General features: G+C 39.0%; 1 protein-coding gene across 3 annotated transcripts in view; it reads left to right on the top strand.

The window, feature by feature from the left end:
• EFNA5 (ephrin A5) overlaps window positions 1-16,981 on the top strand; it is a 213,547-nt gene that overhangs the window by 160,728 nt on the left and 35,838 nt on the right. For all 3 annotated transcript variants that reach the window (XM_081942268.1, XM_081942266.1, XM_081942267.1), the window contains exon 2: window positions 6,626-6,918. In XM_081942268.1, the coding sequence (XP_081798394.1) occupies window positions 6,626-6,918 (293 nt within the window). The remainder of the gene's footprint in view (window positions 1-6,625; window positions 6,919-16,981) is intronic.

Raw genomic sequence — 16,981 nt, 5'->3', positions numbered from 1 at the left:
ACCTTCGCTACAAAGCGAAGGTTGGAGACCGGACGATAGTTGGCTAAAGAAGCTGGGTCCAGGGAAGGCTTCTTGAGGAGGGGCCTCACCACCGCCTCCTTCAAGGCGGTGGGAAAGAACCCCTCTCTCAATGAAGCGTTGGTAATCGCCTAGAGCCAGCCTCGTGTCACCTCCCGGGAAGCGGAAACTAACCAAGAGGGACACGGGTCCAGCACACAAGTGGCAGCACTGAGTCTCCCCATAATCCTGTCCATCCCTTCGGGGGTCACAGGGTCAAACCCATCCCAGATAGTCTCCTCAAGATTCATCCCCATTGGCTCGCCTGAATCTACCCAGTCAGAGTCCAAGCCTGTCCGGATCTGAGCGATTTTATCCTGCAGATACTGAACAAATTCTTCAGCCCTACCCTGCAAGGGGTCTTCCCCAGTTCCTTGGTTAAGTAAGGAGCGGGTCACCCTAAACAGGGCGGCTGGGCGGTTATCTGAGGACGCGATAAGAGCGGGAAAATATTGCCGTTTTGCCACTTCTATCGCCACTAAGTAGGATTTAATATAAATTCTTACTAGTGTTCGATCAGATTCGGACCGGCTGGCCCTCCAGCCACTCTCTAGGCGTCTTTTCCGGCGTTTCATCTCCCGGAGCTCCCCGGTAAACCAGGGAGCCATCCAGGATCGACACCGGGTCAGAGGCCGCAAAGGCACAAAACGATCCAAAGCCCCAGCGGCAGCCCTATCCCAGGCTCCCACTAGGGCTTCGGTCGAGTTGTGAGCAAGGGATTCAGGAAAAGTCCCAAGCTCCATCAGGAATCTTTCGGGGTCCATAAGGTGCCTGGGGCGGAACCATCTAGTCGGTTCCCCCTCCCTGCGGCGAGGGGTAGCGGTATGGAAGTCAAGCCTGATGAGGAAATGATCAGACCATGACAAGGGTTGAATAGAAATATCCCCTAAATCTAGATCATTCACCCACTGCCCAGAGACAAAAATCAGGTCGAGCGTGTGTCCCCCATTATGGGTGGGGTCTTGAATTAACTGAGTTAGGTCCATAGCTGTCATGGAAGCCATGAACTCCCGAGCTGACTCGGATGTCTTGCCAATGGAGGGCAGATTGAAATCCCCCAGGACCATGAGCCTGGGGAAATCAACTGCCAATCCAGCTAATACATTCAGCAGCTCCGGCAGGGCCGATGAAACATAGCAGGGAGACAGGTATGTAACAAAAAGGCCCACCTGAGCTCCAAGGCCCCACTTCACAAAGAGGGACTCACACCCGCCTATCTGAGGCACAGTGACCTCATGAGGTCTGAGACTTTCCCTAATAACCACCGCTACCCACCCCCCTGCCCTGGGCTCTCGGCTGGTGAAACGCCTGGAAGCCTGGTGGGCATAGTTCGCTAAGGGGCACACACCCCTCATGGCCCAACCAGGTCTCCGTAATGCAGCTTTTAGTAAAATATATCTTTGTTTTAAGTGTATCTAAAGATAAAGATTTGTGAAATAAGTTACTGCTGCATTTTTCTTCCATTGCTGTGGTTTGTCCATTCAGTTCTATGAAGCATTCTGTAGAACAGCTTGATATTAATTCCATGGCTTTTTGATATACATGGAAAATAAGACGGAAGGTTCTGTGCAAATGTAATCCACTTATTTTAGTCTATTATGAGACAGCAAAGCCAAGTTATATCAACTCTTGCAGGGACCTGATTCTACTCAGCTGTATAATAGTGATGGCAGTTGGCCAATGAGAGCAACAGCTTAGGAATAACCTTTGGGAGTTTTGTTCTAACAGAATGAGTGACAGAAAAAAGTCAGAGAAGATGCAATAATAAGCTTAAGTGCCTGATTTGTAATGATCAACTAAAAAATATCTTGGCTTCTTATGGAAGCCTAACTATTACAGAGCAGGTACATCTCTATGCCTGGACTGTATTTTATTTTGATCAGCTGCAGCATAACAGAGACAGGTAATTATCATAATCTTGCAATTAGCCTGGCATTCTTTTCCTAAGTTTAATTACCCAGATAAATAGTAATTGAATACTGAGGGTTTAATGACAAAAGGGAGACATTTTCTCCTGTCTTAGACATTGCTTTCCAGGTTTGAGCATGATTATTATATCATTATTATGTTCACAGTGTGCCATTTTACTTCACTTGCAGAAGTACCTTTCTGCATATTGTTAAAATTAAAAAAGAAAACATAAAGATCCAGTCTCTTCCTATCTTGTTTTAGCCTGCAAGATCCTGAAAATAATACTAAACTATTGCACAATACAGTTTTTTAAATATATGATTATGTGCATCTAGAAGTGTCTGGTTGTGAAAATAAGTTAAAATTAATAGTTTACTGGTTATGTATTACAATGTTCTGTGAATTTGAACAAGTAAACTGTTTTCAAACACAAATCTGAGGAAAGGAGCATACAAATTTGAAAAAGCATAGAATATTTAATAGCTATTTCTGAATAATGATTTAGCATAATTTCACTTTCAAACACGGAACCAAGCACTGCTTTTGTAATGACTGTAAATATTTTTTATATTTCAATGTATCCAGTGAGTAGTTACATAAGAAAGAATATTGAGGGGGAGAATGTAATTAATGCAAATTTATTAATGATTCAGAAGAACAATGAATCTAAATCCAGAGTTCAGTTTGAATAATGCTTCACTGCACATATTGGTTGGTTTGTGATTTTGAATTCATGAACTCTGCAGTATTATGCTATATCACTCAAAATTATTTATGAAAAATATAGTATGTAGTTAAATGTTGATTTATACATTAAAGTAAAAGCTATATAATTCTAGACTTGAAAAAACGCAGACAACCACTAGGGCAGCGATGGCGAACCTTTTTTGGCTCGCGTGCCGCAAGTGACTTCCGGTTTGCTCAGAGGGTCGTTTTGAGCGCTCTGAAGTCTTCAGGGAAGCCTCCGGATGGTCCCTGAAGCCTCCGGAGGGCCTCCGGGGGGCGGGGGAGGCTCTTTTCGCCCTCCCCGGGATCCTATAAAGCCTCTGGAGCCTGGGGAGGGCGAAAAATGGCTTTTAAAAATGGTAAACTCAGCTGGCCAGCGAGGGCATGCGCACTGGCCAGCTGATAGGGCAGCGCCTCGCGTGCCATAGGTTCGCCATCACTGCACTAGGGTAATCAAATATTTACTATGGAATCTTTTGCTGCTCTCTAGTGATCATCCAGATGTTTGCATCACAATATTAGTGGCTTTAAGAAAACTATAATTAAGAGTAATAATATTTTACTTTTTTAACAATTTGGTCACATTAGAAATGATGTCATGCAAAGCTGATCTTGCAAATGGCTTCTGCCCTAGTGTGGATTCCACTTTTTAAAATCATCTTCTAATTTTAGATTTTATCCAATACATGCACCTGTGTACATATGTCTAATAAATAAAAATAGAGTTGTTTTGCATCTTTAGTATAGCACTTTATTTATTAAATCTTAATACGTTGATATGTGTAGGGTCTAAAACAATGTTTGTTATGTATCCAGGGAACTTTCAAATATTTTTGGCCCTCCCTCCACCCTCACATTTCGTTCTCACTGATAGTGAGCATCAGCTCATTGCAATGGTTTGAATATGTACCAATGTGTTAAATTAGGTTAAATTGTTTATAAAGCAAATTATCTGCAAAGGGAGAAAATCTGCTGTGAAACAGAAAATAGGGGGTGTTGCTTTCAATTAGAAGTTCTATGCCTTGCATTTTAAAATGCAAAATTTGACTCAGATATATTTGATTTATATGGAAAAGCCCCAAGCAGGAGCTATTGTCTTTCCCACTCCCAACTATCTGATAATGAATAGTTAGTGTCTTGTTATACTTTTTTAATGCCAGAATTTTATGGTGTTTCTTTTTTTTTAAAGAGAATAATATGAAAGGGATTAATACACACAAAATATTATCACATATTGACTAGTTAAATAAATTCCCTCTTCAGTATACAACCAATATAATTAGAGTCAAGTCCTGATTTGTCTTTATCTCAGAAGTACTGTACAGATACGAAAAAAGACATATAATACTGATTTTGCATACCTATTAGTTTGGAAGAGACAGTGCAAATTGTTTTGTTTCATTTTTAATTTATTTGCACGGTTCTTTAGGAGTGTTTTCAAATGCATCAGTAATTTAGATTACACATGTCTGTAAAGCAATTCACATTTTTATGACATAAAATTATAACAGGTGCCCTATGCCTGCCATACAATACTCTTGTACCCAGTGTTACGGTTTGAAAATTGGTGTTGCTAGCATGTGAGTATCCTGAACCAGTATCTGGACGCAGCTATGGGGCTTTTGAGAATTAATAAAGTGATACAGACTCCTTATAGGGTAATCTGGAAAGGTGGTGGTGAGAGTTCATGGATTCAGTCATTGGGATTTTTACGTGATGTGCTCTAAGAAAGAACAGATGCATAATTTGGGGGAGGGGGATAGTGGCATCATAGTCACTGGACCATGACTTTCATACCTAGGAGTACCAATCTTCACTTTATATTCCAGTTATATCATTGCAATAAAGAGGCAACCTAGCTACTAATACATTCTGTGTAGGAGCACATTAGCACTTAGTCCAAATTCAGCTATTTGAGATTGTTGCAGTGTCCCGGGGTAGTGTAATTGCAATTTGTGATCTTCTGAGCTGGCTTCCAATAAGCAAAGTCAATGCAGGAGGCTGGATTCATTTAATGTCCATGCCAAAACGTTTTTAAAATCAGGTGGAGTCACATGATGGCTCATTAACAATTGTATCACTTAGCAATGGAAGCTGTGCTCCCAATTATAGTCATAAGTTGAGGACTCAGAAAAACAAATTGCAACATTTGAGACAGGGAAGTAATAGGAAATGGTTAAACCTTCCTTTTTGTATAGACACTATCTTTTAGAAGCAGTCTTTTCCAAAAGATTTAGTTTAGTTTATACACAACCATAAGTAAGGCAGAAAGGTGATCTTGCTACTGCTCCCTCCTTTTTGAGAAAGAAAGAGAGAAATGATATTGGGAGTTACAGTGATGAAAAATTCTATCTTTAATTTACACTAATATTCAAGACAAAGTAAATTCATATAGTAGTGTACCTTGACAGAATTAGAATTTATCTCAACTTTCTTTCTGTACTTCATCCAAATTTTGTTAAAAACCTGTTTTTCAAAAGCAAAATAATGATGACGGTCAAATAGGTTTCTCTGCATATATCCTTGGAGAAGCCAGTATTATTGTTATTGCTTTTCTTCTCAAATTAAATAGAAGGATCCAGTTGGCAGATTTCAGATCCATTAGGTGCTTAAAATATGTGCCTCAGGTGACAAGGATCATTATAGTTAAATATGTCACAGTGTCTTTATTACTCTCTGTGCACTTGATGGATAGCTGGCTGCCAAGGAATAGAAGCCACATATAATGATATGGTAGTGATGACCAGTAAACAGAGAGCAGGAAAGATTGTGTGTGTAATAAATAAATAAATTGTATCTATATTTTCTGTATTTATATGCCATCCATGGTTTGTGCAATATGTGACATTCAAATAGTTTGCCTTTCAGAAAAATAGAATATCATACTATGCCTCTTATATATTCATCATTATAGAAAACAAAATAGCTTTTGTATTTTCGGTAAAATATGGACTGTGTGGCACAAACATAATCTGTTGGCTAATTGTGTTTACATTTGATTAATGCATTCCAGTGTGTCTTGTCTAGTTTGTAGGTGTGCTTGATAAATTTGATTAATGCTCTAAGAATATGTCACTCCCCAAGTTTATATGCAAGTAAATACCATATTACCAAGTTAGATTCAAGTGCAATTTGTATGTTAAAAAAAAATCCTTGGTTCATTTACAAATTCAACCTGCAGTATACCACATCAGTAAGAGTTGGAAATGAATTGTTTTAGCTTTACCCCAGCACTATTATAATGACAGCAAAACCAGCCTTACAATTGTTGCAACTAATACTGCTGCTGATAAGAAAAGTGCGCTGGTAAAAAGTGCCTTGTACTGCCTTTCTCATCTGGCTCTCATTGCAAACTGTCAGGTGAGTGCTGATAATTCATAGCCTGGAATTCTTTTATCTGAACAGCAGTATCTCTTCTCTGTACTTGGCAATGGAATTATATTGCTTTTTCAAAAATATTTCAAAGGCACACTAGAGCTTTCTTGGATCTTAACTCTTGCCAGCTGTAAGGAAAAAGTCAAGATGAGTGAGTGTTGTAGGAAATGCATGTTCTTGCAATTAGCTTTGGTTGGGATACAAAAAAAAATGCATCCCAATTTGTTGGCAAGCGGGTATTTATACTGTACTTTACATATATTCCAAACGAATCCATGTTTAATTTTTTAAAAAAACATTATAGAACCAAAGATTCACTTCTGAAGTAAACTTGATTGTGGAAATAAACTATTGTACAGATGTAAAAGCAATTATATGAGGGTGAAGGATCTGACTGGGTGAAGCCCTTTTTTTAAAGTACAGTTAATTCAAAAACAACTGATCAAATTATTGCTTACATTATCTCTGAAGGAAAAAAATGTTTCATTTGATCAAGATGTAAAATATTTTTTAGAAAAATTACCTCAGTTGGTTTTGTCTTGATTTTATTTTTTAGATTCCAGCGAGGGGATTATCATATTGATGTCTGCATCAATGACTATTTGGATGTATTCTGTCCTCATTATGAGGATTCGGTGCCAGAAGATAAAACTGAACGGTATATACTTTACATGGTGAACTTTGATGGCTACAGCTCCTGTGATCATACCGCCAAAGGATTCAAGAGATGGGAGTGCAACCGGCCTCATTCTCCCAATGGACCATTGAAGTTCTCAGAAAAATTCCAACTCTTCACTCCCTTCTCATTAGGATTTGAATTCAGGCCAGGCCGGGAATATTTCTACATCTGTGAGTATACAGAGATTTATCATTGTTCTGTAGAATCAGGAGACTGTGGTGATTTTGCCCCTTTGCGGTAGATACATTTTTATGTTCTGAAGAAGCGCCTAATTAGATTCTGTAAATCACAGAGGATTTGGGGAATGTACATATCTAGTTGTATCCATTATAGCACTGTTTTTCATTTGTGGGAATCACATGCAGTGGATTTTTTTGGTTTTAGTAAAAGTAGATACTTTTAAGCATTGTGAAAACAGAAAAAGTGAACTGAAAATAGCTACAAGGGAAGAACTTTTGCTATTATTCTCCTTCAGAGATTTTTTTTTGTTCTATTTTGTTACTTTCAGAATAGAGCAGGATAAAGCAGTATAGTCCATTTTATAAACAAGCTTTTATTCAAGCATTATTATGGTTTTATTTAATAGTTATTACCTTCATTTTCATTTAAATTAGATCTTAGTATGGAAATATTGTGACAGTATGGAAAGAGACACACAGACAGATGGTATAGAAATAGACAGTATGGAAATACCTCATAACTCATTTAAGATGACAGAAACCACACTGGCAAAAAATAATGAAAGAATCATTTCAGATTTATATGATTTTTTTTTGTTTTTCAGATTTTATACTGAACTACCCTTCGTGACACTAAAATAATATAGCGAAACATGTTATTTTATTTGCATATGGTATCTCCACCAATGCTGCATGCCTGCAGTATTGAATACAGTAGCAGTCTTTTTAAGGCTGAAGTAACTTTTAACTCATTGTAGCTTTTCTTTGAGCTTAAAGAAGATACAAAATACAATTGGAGCAAATTTCCAAGTAAATTGCTAATAAAGGATCTATGTAAATATATTAGTAAATTACTGTATGGTAAGATAGGCTGCTAATAAATTTTAAAAATTAAATGAATAATAAACAATGTACACTAAAAATTAATGTCTTACTGCATCATCAGATAGCCTGCCAGAGGCCCCGTTCAAAAGAGATAATCTCTTTCTTCCAGAGCTCCCTGGAATTGTAGTCCTTGTCAACAACCTCATGCCAAAAGAGAAGATTGGAGACTCAATGAACATTTTCCAAAATCACTGGATTTTTTAATCCATCTTTTAAGGATAATTTTATCACTGCATGACTCCAACTGCACATCAACTCCTATACATCCTAATAACAGACGTACCCTATTTTATGGAGTATAAGATGCACTCCCCCCTCAAAGTGGGTGGAAATGTCTGTGCGTCTTATATAGGGGAAGTTGCTGAAGCCTTGCCCACCCACCCACTGGTCTCCACTCTTCGTCCCCATTTTTGATCTCCATGCATCTCATTTTCAGCCTCCACCTGCCCCATTTTCGGCCCATTCCAGGCAGCAGGGATAGGCAATGGTGATTCACTTGGAATGGGATGAAAACAGGATGTGCGGAGGCCAAAAATGGAGCACATGGAGGTGGCAATAGGTGGCAGTGGCGATGAGCGCCGACAGTGGCAATGGGCGGCGGTGATCCAACACAGCCTAGAACAGCTGATAGGAGATATTCCGGGAGGCCAATCCAACCACCAATCAGCTGCTTGTGCTAAATCAGGCTGTGCTGAAGTGACCATGCTATTTGCTTCAAGAAGGCAAACAGTATGATCAGTTTCAAGGAGGCAGAAGCAGATTTTTTTCCTTGTTTTCCTCCCCAAAAGCTAGGTGCCTTTTATACTTCAGAGCATCTTATAGTCTGAAAAAATATGGTAATTAAACAAGTAGACTAAATAACACTCAGGAGATTCCTGTCTGCTTCCTCAAAAATCACAAAATCAACCACCTTCTAGGAAATAGGACCAGCCAGACAAAATTTAACAGAGTGGATCCAAAAAGCTGTATGCACCAGAGATCCAGCATATTCCTCACACGGACCTGTAATATTCTAATCAGCAGGGATGGGTCAATCCCATTTAAGGTTAGATTTTGCGGGGAATATAATATGGAGACATTTGATTCTACTTATGAATGCCCTTTGTTGAAACAAATGATAGAGTCGTTTGTATTTAATTCTGTAGAATATTTATACATCCAGGCAGATCATGCCATTGTGATTCCAGATATTGAATTAAAACATCCTAAAATAACATGGCAAATTAAAGCTGTGCAATGTTAGTAAAAATTTACTCAGCTCTCCCATCAAAAATCATACAGCTCACCAGTTTTACACTCCCTCTCAGAAAAGAGGCTCATGTATCATCCTGACCTAGTATTTGCAGAAAAAGCCTAGTTTTTAAAACTTTTTTGAAGGCTAATTCAGTTGGGGCCATGCAATATGAAGGAAATGAGAGTAGTCTAAAAGCAGAAGAAGAATAGATCTGGACAATGCTATCTTATGAGGGCATGTGGACAGGAACCTGGTTGTTCCCCTAAGGCTTTGGGTCAGAAGTTAGGTGTGCTCTATTAATGATTTTTTTTTTACTAAATAGGGAGTATTGCTTTAATTTTAAGTGTTTCGATTGTGAAATTGTTTCGCATGTGTGCGCTCACCAGCTGAGTTCAGCCTTTTAAAGCCATTTTTTGCCCTCCCCAGGCTCCAGAGGCTTTATAGGAGTCTGGGGAGAGAGAAAACAACCCCCCCGGCCCCTCTGGGGAGAGCGAAAAACAGCCCTATGAGCAAACCGGAAGTGACTTCCGATTTGTCCGTTGAGTCATTTTTCATCTTCAGAAATTTCAGGAAAGCCTCCAGAAGCCCCTGAACGCTCTGAAGGGCTTAGACCGGACCTACAAGCAAACCTGAAGTCCATTCCTGAATTCCTGGTTTGCCCATAGGGCCGTTTTTTTGCACTTTGGAGTCCGAAGGGCCTCGGGGGGGGGGGGTAGCGGAGGCTGTTTTCGTCCTCCCCAGGCCCCTATAAAGCCTCTGGAGCCTGGGGAGGGCCAAAAAAGCATGCAAAAAATTGAGGGTAGCACCTGACATGGCCCATGCGTGCTGGGTGTTGTCACACATTGCATTATGGATGCGGCAGGCCTGCGCATGACCTCCCTACACTCCCCCCACTTATGGCACACGAGCCAAAAAAGGTTCACCATCACTGCACTATGGTAAAGCCATGACTATCTGCACTGTTGCATTTTAGATCAAATACAGCTTCCATATGATGTTAAAAGACAGCATTAGTCCAACCAAGACATTATTAAGGCAGGTTCTTTTGATCCAGGAAGAGACATTGTTGGCACTTGAGATGGAATTATACAAAGCCCTTCCAGGCTACAGCTGTCACCATTCATTGAGCAGAGACTCCAAGACACTCCCCCCCCCCCCCCAAATTGCACACCAGTTCTGAGTAGCAGAATACAGTGTCCTTCCAGACCTAACACTAGAAAATACATTTAGAGTAGTTAAACCCTGAACTACTGGCTTTTCCTACAATTGAGTACATGTATTTTCCTCCCCATGCAAGTTGCCACAGCTTCCAGATACTGGGAAGCACCTTGATAGTTTCATCTGATTGTCTCAGGATATAAAGTGAGTTTTATCAGCTAATTTTGTTGATACTTTAACCCATGCTAACAATGAATGCCTTCATTCAGCAGTTTCATGAACATGTTAAACAAAACTGGGGAAAAAATGGACATTCTGCAAAGCAAGCATGCATGTGCTGGCCAGCTGAGTTCAGCCTTTTTTAAAGCCATTTTTGCCCTCTCCAGGCTCCAGAGGCTTTATAGGAGCCTGGGGAGGACGAAACAGCCTCTCCCCCCAGAGGCTTCAGGAGCTTCCAGTTTGCTCGTAGGGCCGGTTTAAGCCCTCCAGAGCCTTCAGGGGCCTTCCAGAGGCTTCCCTGAAGGTTCCGGTAAATGAAAAATGACCCAACAGACAAACCGGAAGGCCTTCAGGAAAGCCTCCTGAAGGTCCCTGGAAGCTCTGGAGGACTAAAAGCAGCCCTACAAACCCGAAGACCATTTCCGAACTTCTGGTTTGCCTTTAGGGCTGGTTTTTTTGCGCTCCGGAGTGTTCAGGAAAGCTTCTGAAGCCTCCGGGGGAACGGGAAAGGCTGTTTTCACCCTCTCCAGGCTCCTATAAAGCCTCTGTAGCCTGGGGAGGGTGAAAAAACATGCAAAAAATATGGGGGGAGCGCCTGTAATGCCCACATGCACTCTGGGGGGGTTGCACATTGCATTATGGGTGCGGTACACTTGCGCATGACCCCCCTGCGCTCCTCCCGCTTATGGCACGCGAGCCAAAAAAGGTTCGCCATCACTATTCTAGGGCTACACCTCTCTTCCTCCATAGCAAATCCTGGAATTGATCCTAGAGGAAAAGTGGCTGGTTTTGATCAGTGTTGACAGATAGAAAGAGGTACAGGTTGTTTCTGCCTTCCGCATAAGAACAAAGTTGGTGTGTTTTGTGTCCCAGCTATTAAACAATATTTGCTTCTTGGAATAGCATAGAGTTCAGACTAATATATTCAGAGCATGTTATCATATGTTCAGACTATAGTTCAAAGGTTCAGACTTTTCTAGAATTCCTTGCATTACGTTTACCTTTATGCTACTTATTGTTTTGGTTTAAAGTTTTATATCTTTTAAAATCTATACACCAGTCAAAGTGTTGAATTATTCTATTAATCTAAATTCCAATCAAATGAATCTCTATCACAGCATTTTCCCACAAGTTTTGAAGCCATTGTTTTGCATGCTAATGTCTCTTCTTTCTCCTAAACCATCCTGACCATCCTTTCTCCTAAACCATCCTGAGCATATGGAAGAAACATATCCTAGAGTAGTAGTCTTATAGCTGCACACAGAAATGATTATGATTTATGCCAGCAGTCACCAACTGGTGGTCTGTGGACCACTGTTGGTCTGCAAGAAAATTTAGGTGGTCCGCAGGAAAATTATTTGCATTTTGTATATTGCATTAACTCGGGTCCTCAAACTACGGGCCTTGGGCCGGATACATGCAATGAACATTTGTGTTGCTGCAGAGAGTCTCCCCCTTTGGTTTTTTTTTTGTAGGGGTCGCGGGGGGGGGGGAAGAGAAATTTCAACTTGGGCTCTGCTTTGGCATCCCGGTGTTGGGCTTTGGTGAAGGCTGGAGGGAAGTTCCACTGGTGACAAAGTGCTGGAGGGCCTTGTTTCAGTGGGACTATATCATGGCCTGGAACTGGCTGATCATCTCAGCCTGCTGAGTCTCTAGGCGCCGTACCTGGCCTTGAACTCCAGCAGATCTTTCCTCTGCTTGGAAAGCCTATGCTCGTAGTCCTCAGTGAGATGCTTCTGCTGAGCCTCTTTCTCAGTCAGATCCAATTTGAACTGAACTGTTTTTCCAACTCTTTCTGGTGGTGGCTGCTTAGCTCCCACAAGTACTTCCTGTTGGGACGCTAAGGAGCCCAGGTGGGCAGGCGAGTAGAGGTTGGCGACGCACCCCTTGACGTGATTGACATTGAGTTGGCCACACCCACCCAGTCACATGACCACTTAGCCATGTCCACCTAGCTGGTCATTAGGCAGATCATATTAGTGGTCTGCAGAATTTAAAATTATGAATTTAGTGGTCCCTGAGGTCCGAAAGGTTGGTGATCCCTAATTTAAACCAAATAATGAATTATTTTGCCATGTTTTAACAAAGAGTCCACTTCATCTATCTTACCAATATGAAGTAAAAAATAATCAGTAAATTTCAGCAGGTATGCTTGGCAGATACAGTTTATTTATTTATCTATCTACTTCATCAGAGCCTTAGTGGCTTACGTAAATACTGTAGCTGCATATAGTTCATGTTTACCTATTGGATTATTATCATTTGTTAAAATGTAGATATATTAGAAATGAATAATTGCGAAATTAATCTTTATGGAATGTCAAAACCTGATATCTACTCAAAGTGATAGTATGTCAGCCAGGTCTCAGAGGAAAAGCACTCTGAGCATGTGTGCATTCGTTCTCATTTATACACTCATACTACATGCCAACTAGTAATGAAAATAAATTGAAACAGTAACAGTTGAATTGTTTAAGTGCTAAGTTCTTGAGTTTCACATGAAGACATGTCAAAATTAAACTTTGGCTCATATCCTTTGAATAAATATAAAATGAATCTGAAAAGTGGAGATGACTATGAAACACTTTAATCTAATTCACGTAGTACTTACCTCGCTTATGCCAGCAACTCAGTGGACTTTGAAAAACTCTGTGTCTCTTCATTATGCAAGGCTATATTTCTTTGTAACAAGCTTCATGTTAAGTATTTTCTTAATGTGAATGTTAACAATAGTTGCTTTATCTTCTGTCTGACAAGCCACAGAACTCATCTAATCAATTTAATTTTAAGTCTATGCTTAATGTTTCCCATTTAAAACTTTGTATTAAATAACCCTGCATTACAGATGTATACATACCCTCTTCTTAACTAGCTTTTAGAAACAGGAAAAGCTCAATAAATATACAAACCATTTTATTGAAACTATTACACTGAGAAGTGGCGAAGGATTTCAGTATGACTGTATCATTTAATAGTTGGTTTATCACGAAATACAAAATCATATTTAAAAACAATAAGTTGTTATTATTAGCATATTAAAATATTAAAAATATTCTGCAATGCTTACTTTTTGCTTAAAAGTTATTAAAAGCAATAAATTACTTCAAAAAGTGTCTTTCTCCTCAAATATCTCAAATATAGTTTTCTGAAATTCGTATTAATGTCAAGAATTCCATTAAGGTGATTGTTTGAAAGTGATTGAAAGGATCAAATTTTTTTATGCTTTTTAGCTAAGTTCACTAGTTCTTTTTAAGTGCAAACTTAAGACTAACTGTTTATTACTTTCAATTGTAAATCTGAATTTAGTGAAGTTAAATATCTGAAGATCTAAATTTTCAATTTAGATTGAAGATTTTTAAATAAAAACAAGCTTATTTTATTTCATGTACTATTACAGTCCAGCTTCATCGGTTATGGAAAGCATCTGATGAATATTCCTATAGACCAGTGTTTCTCAATCTTGGTGACTTGAAGTCCTGTGGACTTTGACTCCCAGAATCCCCTAGCTGGCTGGGGAGTTCTGGTAGTTGAAGTCCATGGGACTTAAAGTCGCAAGGTTGAGAAACACTGCTGTAGACCCATAGAAAATAGTAGTTACTCGGTGGTTCTAGATACCTCATAACAAAAATGCCCTATTCAGAATTTTCTGGCAATCTTGTTTATTCCACTGTCCTCTTTCACATATTCTAATGTTTGTATATTCTTCTCTTATATCTCAGTGCTGTAAAAAGTCCAATTTTCTTCAGAAATCTTCCCATTTATACCATCATCGAAATGTTGAAACATTTCACAATGCTTCATCATTTCTGATAGGTGGCCTCTTTGGGATATTTTATAGAACAAGAATGAATAAATTAACTTTTTAATATTCCCCCTTGAGACTCCAGTCACTATTAAAAAAAAGAAGATGTATAGTGTCTTTCCATTTTCAGGCAGGAAATATAGAAGACGTTAACGAAGGTTTAATGTATTTAAAAAACAAAAAGTCACAAATCCTATCCCCAATCTAGAAACTCCCTGTCCACATATACTAGTCTTATCCAATATCTTTTTCTAGCAATGAATTCAACAACATACAAAACCTGTTAATTATAGCCCTGAGCCATCAAATGATTGCTCACTGTGTTTTATCATCTTGATCTGACAAAAATTGTTTATCATACTGTTCACATATAGGTCTACTGGGAGAAATGAATACCTGAATGAACTTTTAAGAATGAAAAGTAAATCAAAGAATTTGACAAGATCTACTTAGCAGCTTTAGAAGTTTCTCTTTTACAAATGCAGGTGGCCCTTGATTTATGACCACAATTCAGCCCAAACTTTCTATTACTAAACAAGACAGTTGCTAAGGGAATTTTGCTCCATTTTACAACCTTTCTTGCCAAATGTAGGGTAGGGCGTGTCAATTTTTTCAACTTTCAATTTCCAAACATTAGATTTTGGGGGGGGGGGGGGGGGCTTAAAAGTTATGACATGCCTTGGGAATTGTAAATGTATTTTTGTTACTTATATGTAATTTAGATGTGCTTGGTAAGTAACTACAATAAATATCAAAACTTGCTAACATTTTTTTTGTTTAATTTGTTATTAAAATGAAATACTGCATTTCTTAGGTTGGTTACACAGTAAATCTGGTTTCCTCTTGACTTTGCTTGTAGAAGGTTTACAAAGTGTTCACATGACCCTGGAACACGGCAACCATCATAAATGCAGGACAATTTCCAAGCGCCAAATTTTGATCATATGACCATGTGGATGCTACAATGGCTGTGTGAAAAGCACTCATGAGTTACTTTCTTCCAGTGATATTCCAGTGCTTTGAATGGTCACTAACACAAATAGTTGTAAGTCAATGACTACTTGTAATTTTTATTTTTATTATTGGGTATCCTTTAAAGTTTTTATGGAGATTGGTTCTGGCATGAACATATGAATGCTGATGGCTGTCAACCACCAATGTAAAGCCAGGAATCTTGACCTTGATATTAAACTCAACATAGTTGCTTTAACAATTCCAAGTGAAATCAGAATAATTGGAAGAATTATTTGCATGCTTATTTTGTCATTTTTTTATTTTGGGGGTAGAATTGATAATGAAACATTAAATGGACAATCAAGGTGACTCTTAAAGAGGATTTTTTTCTTAATTTAGTACGCTGATTAAAGGGCTAGTTGTTATTAGAAGAATTAAGTGCTGGTCTTGAAAAAGAAAAGCTGGAACAATCATCACTGTTTAATAGTTTTTGATATCAGTAGTGTTCTTAAAACCCTCAAAGGGAGTGTTAAAAGCTATTGCATAATTTGCAGCTGAAGAAATAGCTCTGTAAGAAAATGAAGATAGAGACCAAGTAGCACTGGCCTCTATTGTTTGAGTGTCCTTTACCCTAAATGCCTATCATATTACAATTTGAAAAGAGATTATTTGGATTCCTGCTGTTCAAAAATTCAAGTATCATTAAGACACTAGAAACAGAAGTATTTAAAAGACTGCACTTGTAATCTACATCTCAGAAGTATATTATGAAAAAGAAACTCTTGACCTTTGCACCTGGATAAACAAATGATTTCCACTGTTAATGTGTTCTATTGGCAACTGATTTTTGGAAATGTTTTGTTTTACTTTTCAACTTAAATTTTAAAAATGCTAGTCCATTTTACAGGAAAATTAGTAGCATCCTGTAACCAGTAATGGCTTAACAAAGGATGAAATAATACTTAAAGAAATTATATTATAACTGATTACTTGGTTTTTGATAAGTGTTCATCTTTATGCTGCAGGTATTAATTCAAATGTAGGAAATTATATAGCAGTGCAGCATTATATGTACAATAGAAATTAGGGTTACCTTTATGGATATCACAGAGAAGAACGACAGAATAAAAACAATTAAGTCCTATTTCATATAATTCTATATTTGAAGCCATCTTCTGTTTGGAGAGCTCTTTTGACTAGATCAGGTTTTAAGAAAAGAATCATAACAAGTGATAACAGGACTGTCAAGAAATCTAAGAATGGGTAACATAAATGGAGCAGGCTAAACAGTTACCAAGACCCATCTGATCAGTTTTTACCATTGAGTTGATATTTGGTATTTATATTTAAATCAGGACCAAGTGACAATGTCTAACTTTTAAAATTGAATATATATATATATATATTTTTGCAAAATTCAATTAAGAAAATATTGGGAGGAGGAGCTTCCGGCAATGGCGGTCGCCTCTTGAGCTCCGGGAGACGCTACGGAGCTCCAATGGGGCAATGGGTGCTGTTTCCGGCCCTCGTTCCATCGGAGGGCTGAGAGTCGGACTGATAGACCACCCTGGCTGGTTTTGGACCTATTTTGGTCCGCCAGGGTGGTCGAGGTGATCGAAGGGAGGTCATAGAAGATCGTGGAAGAGGCTGGGGAGTGAGAGCAGACGAGGAATGGCGGCGGTACAACAGCGTTCGGCGTTTTGGCGTCTGGTGCGTGCGCGCTGGCAGAGGAAGACAAGTGGAGCGACAGAGCGGCCGGTAAGGAGGCGAGGCAGCCGGCAAGGAAAGGCCGAAAGAAGACC

This window comes from Natrix helvetica, assembly GCF_964273705.1.
Source record: "Natrix helvetica genome assembly, chromosome: 2".
Lineage (NCBI taxonomy): Eukaryota > Metazoa > Chordata > Lepidosauria > Squamata > Natricidae > Natrix > Natrix helvetica.
The sequence above is the reverse complement of the archived record's forward strand: the minus strand, read 5'-3'. Positions and strand labels throughout refer to the sequence as shown.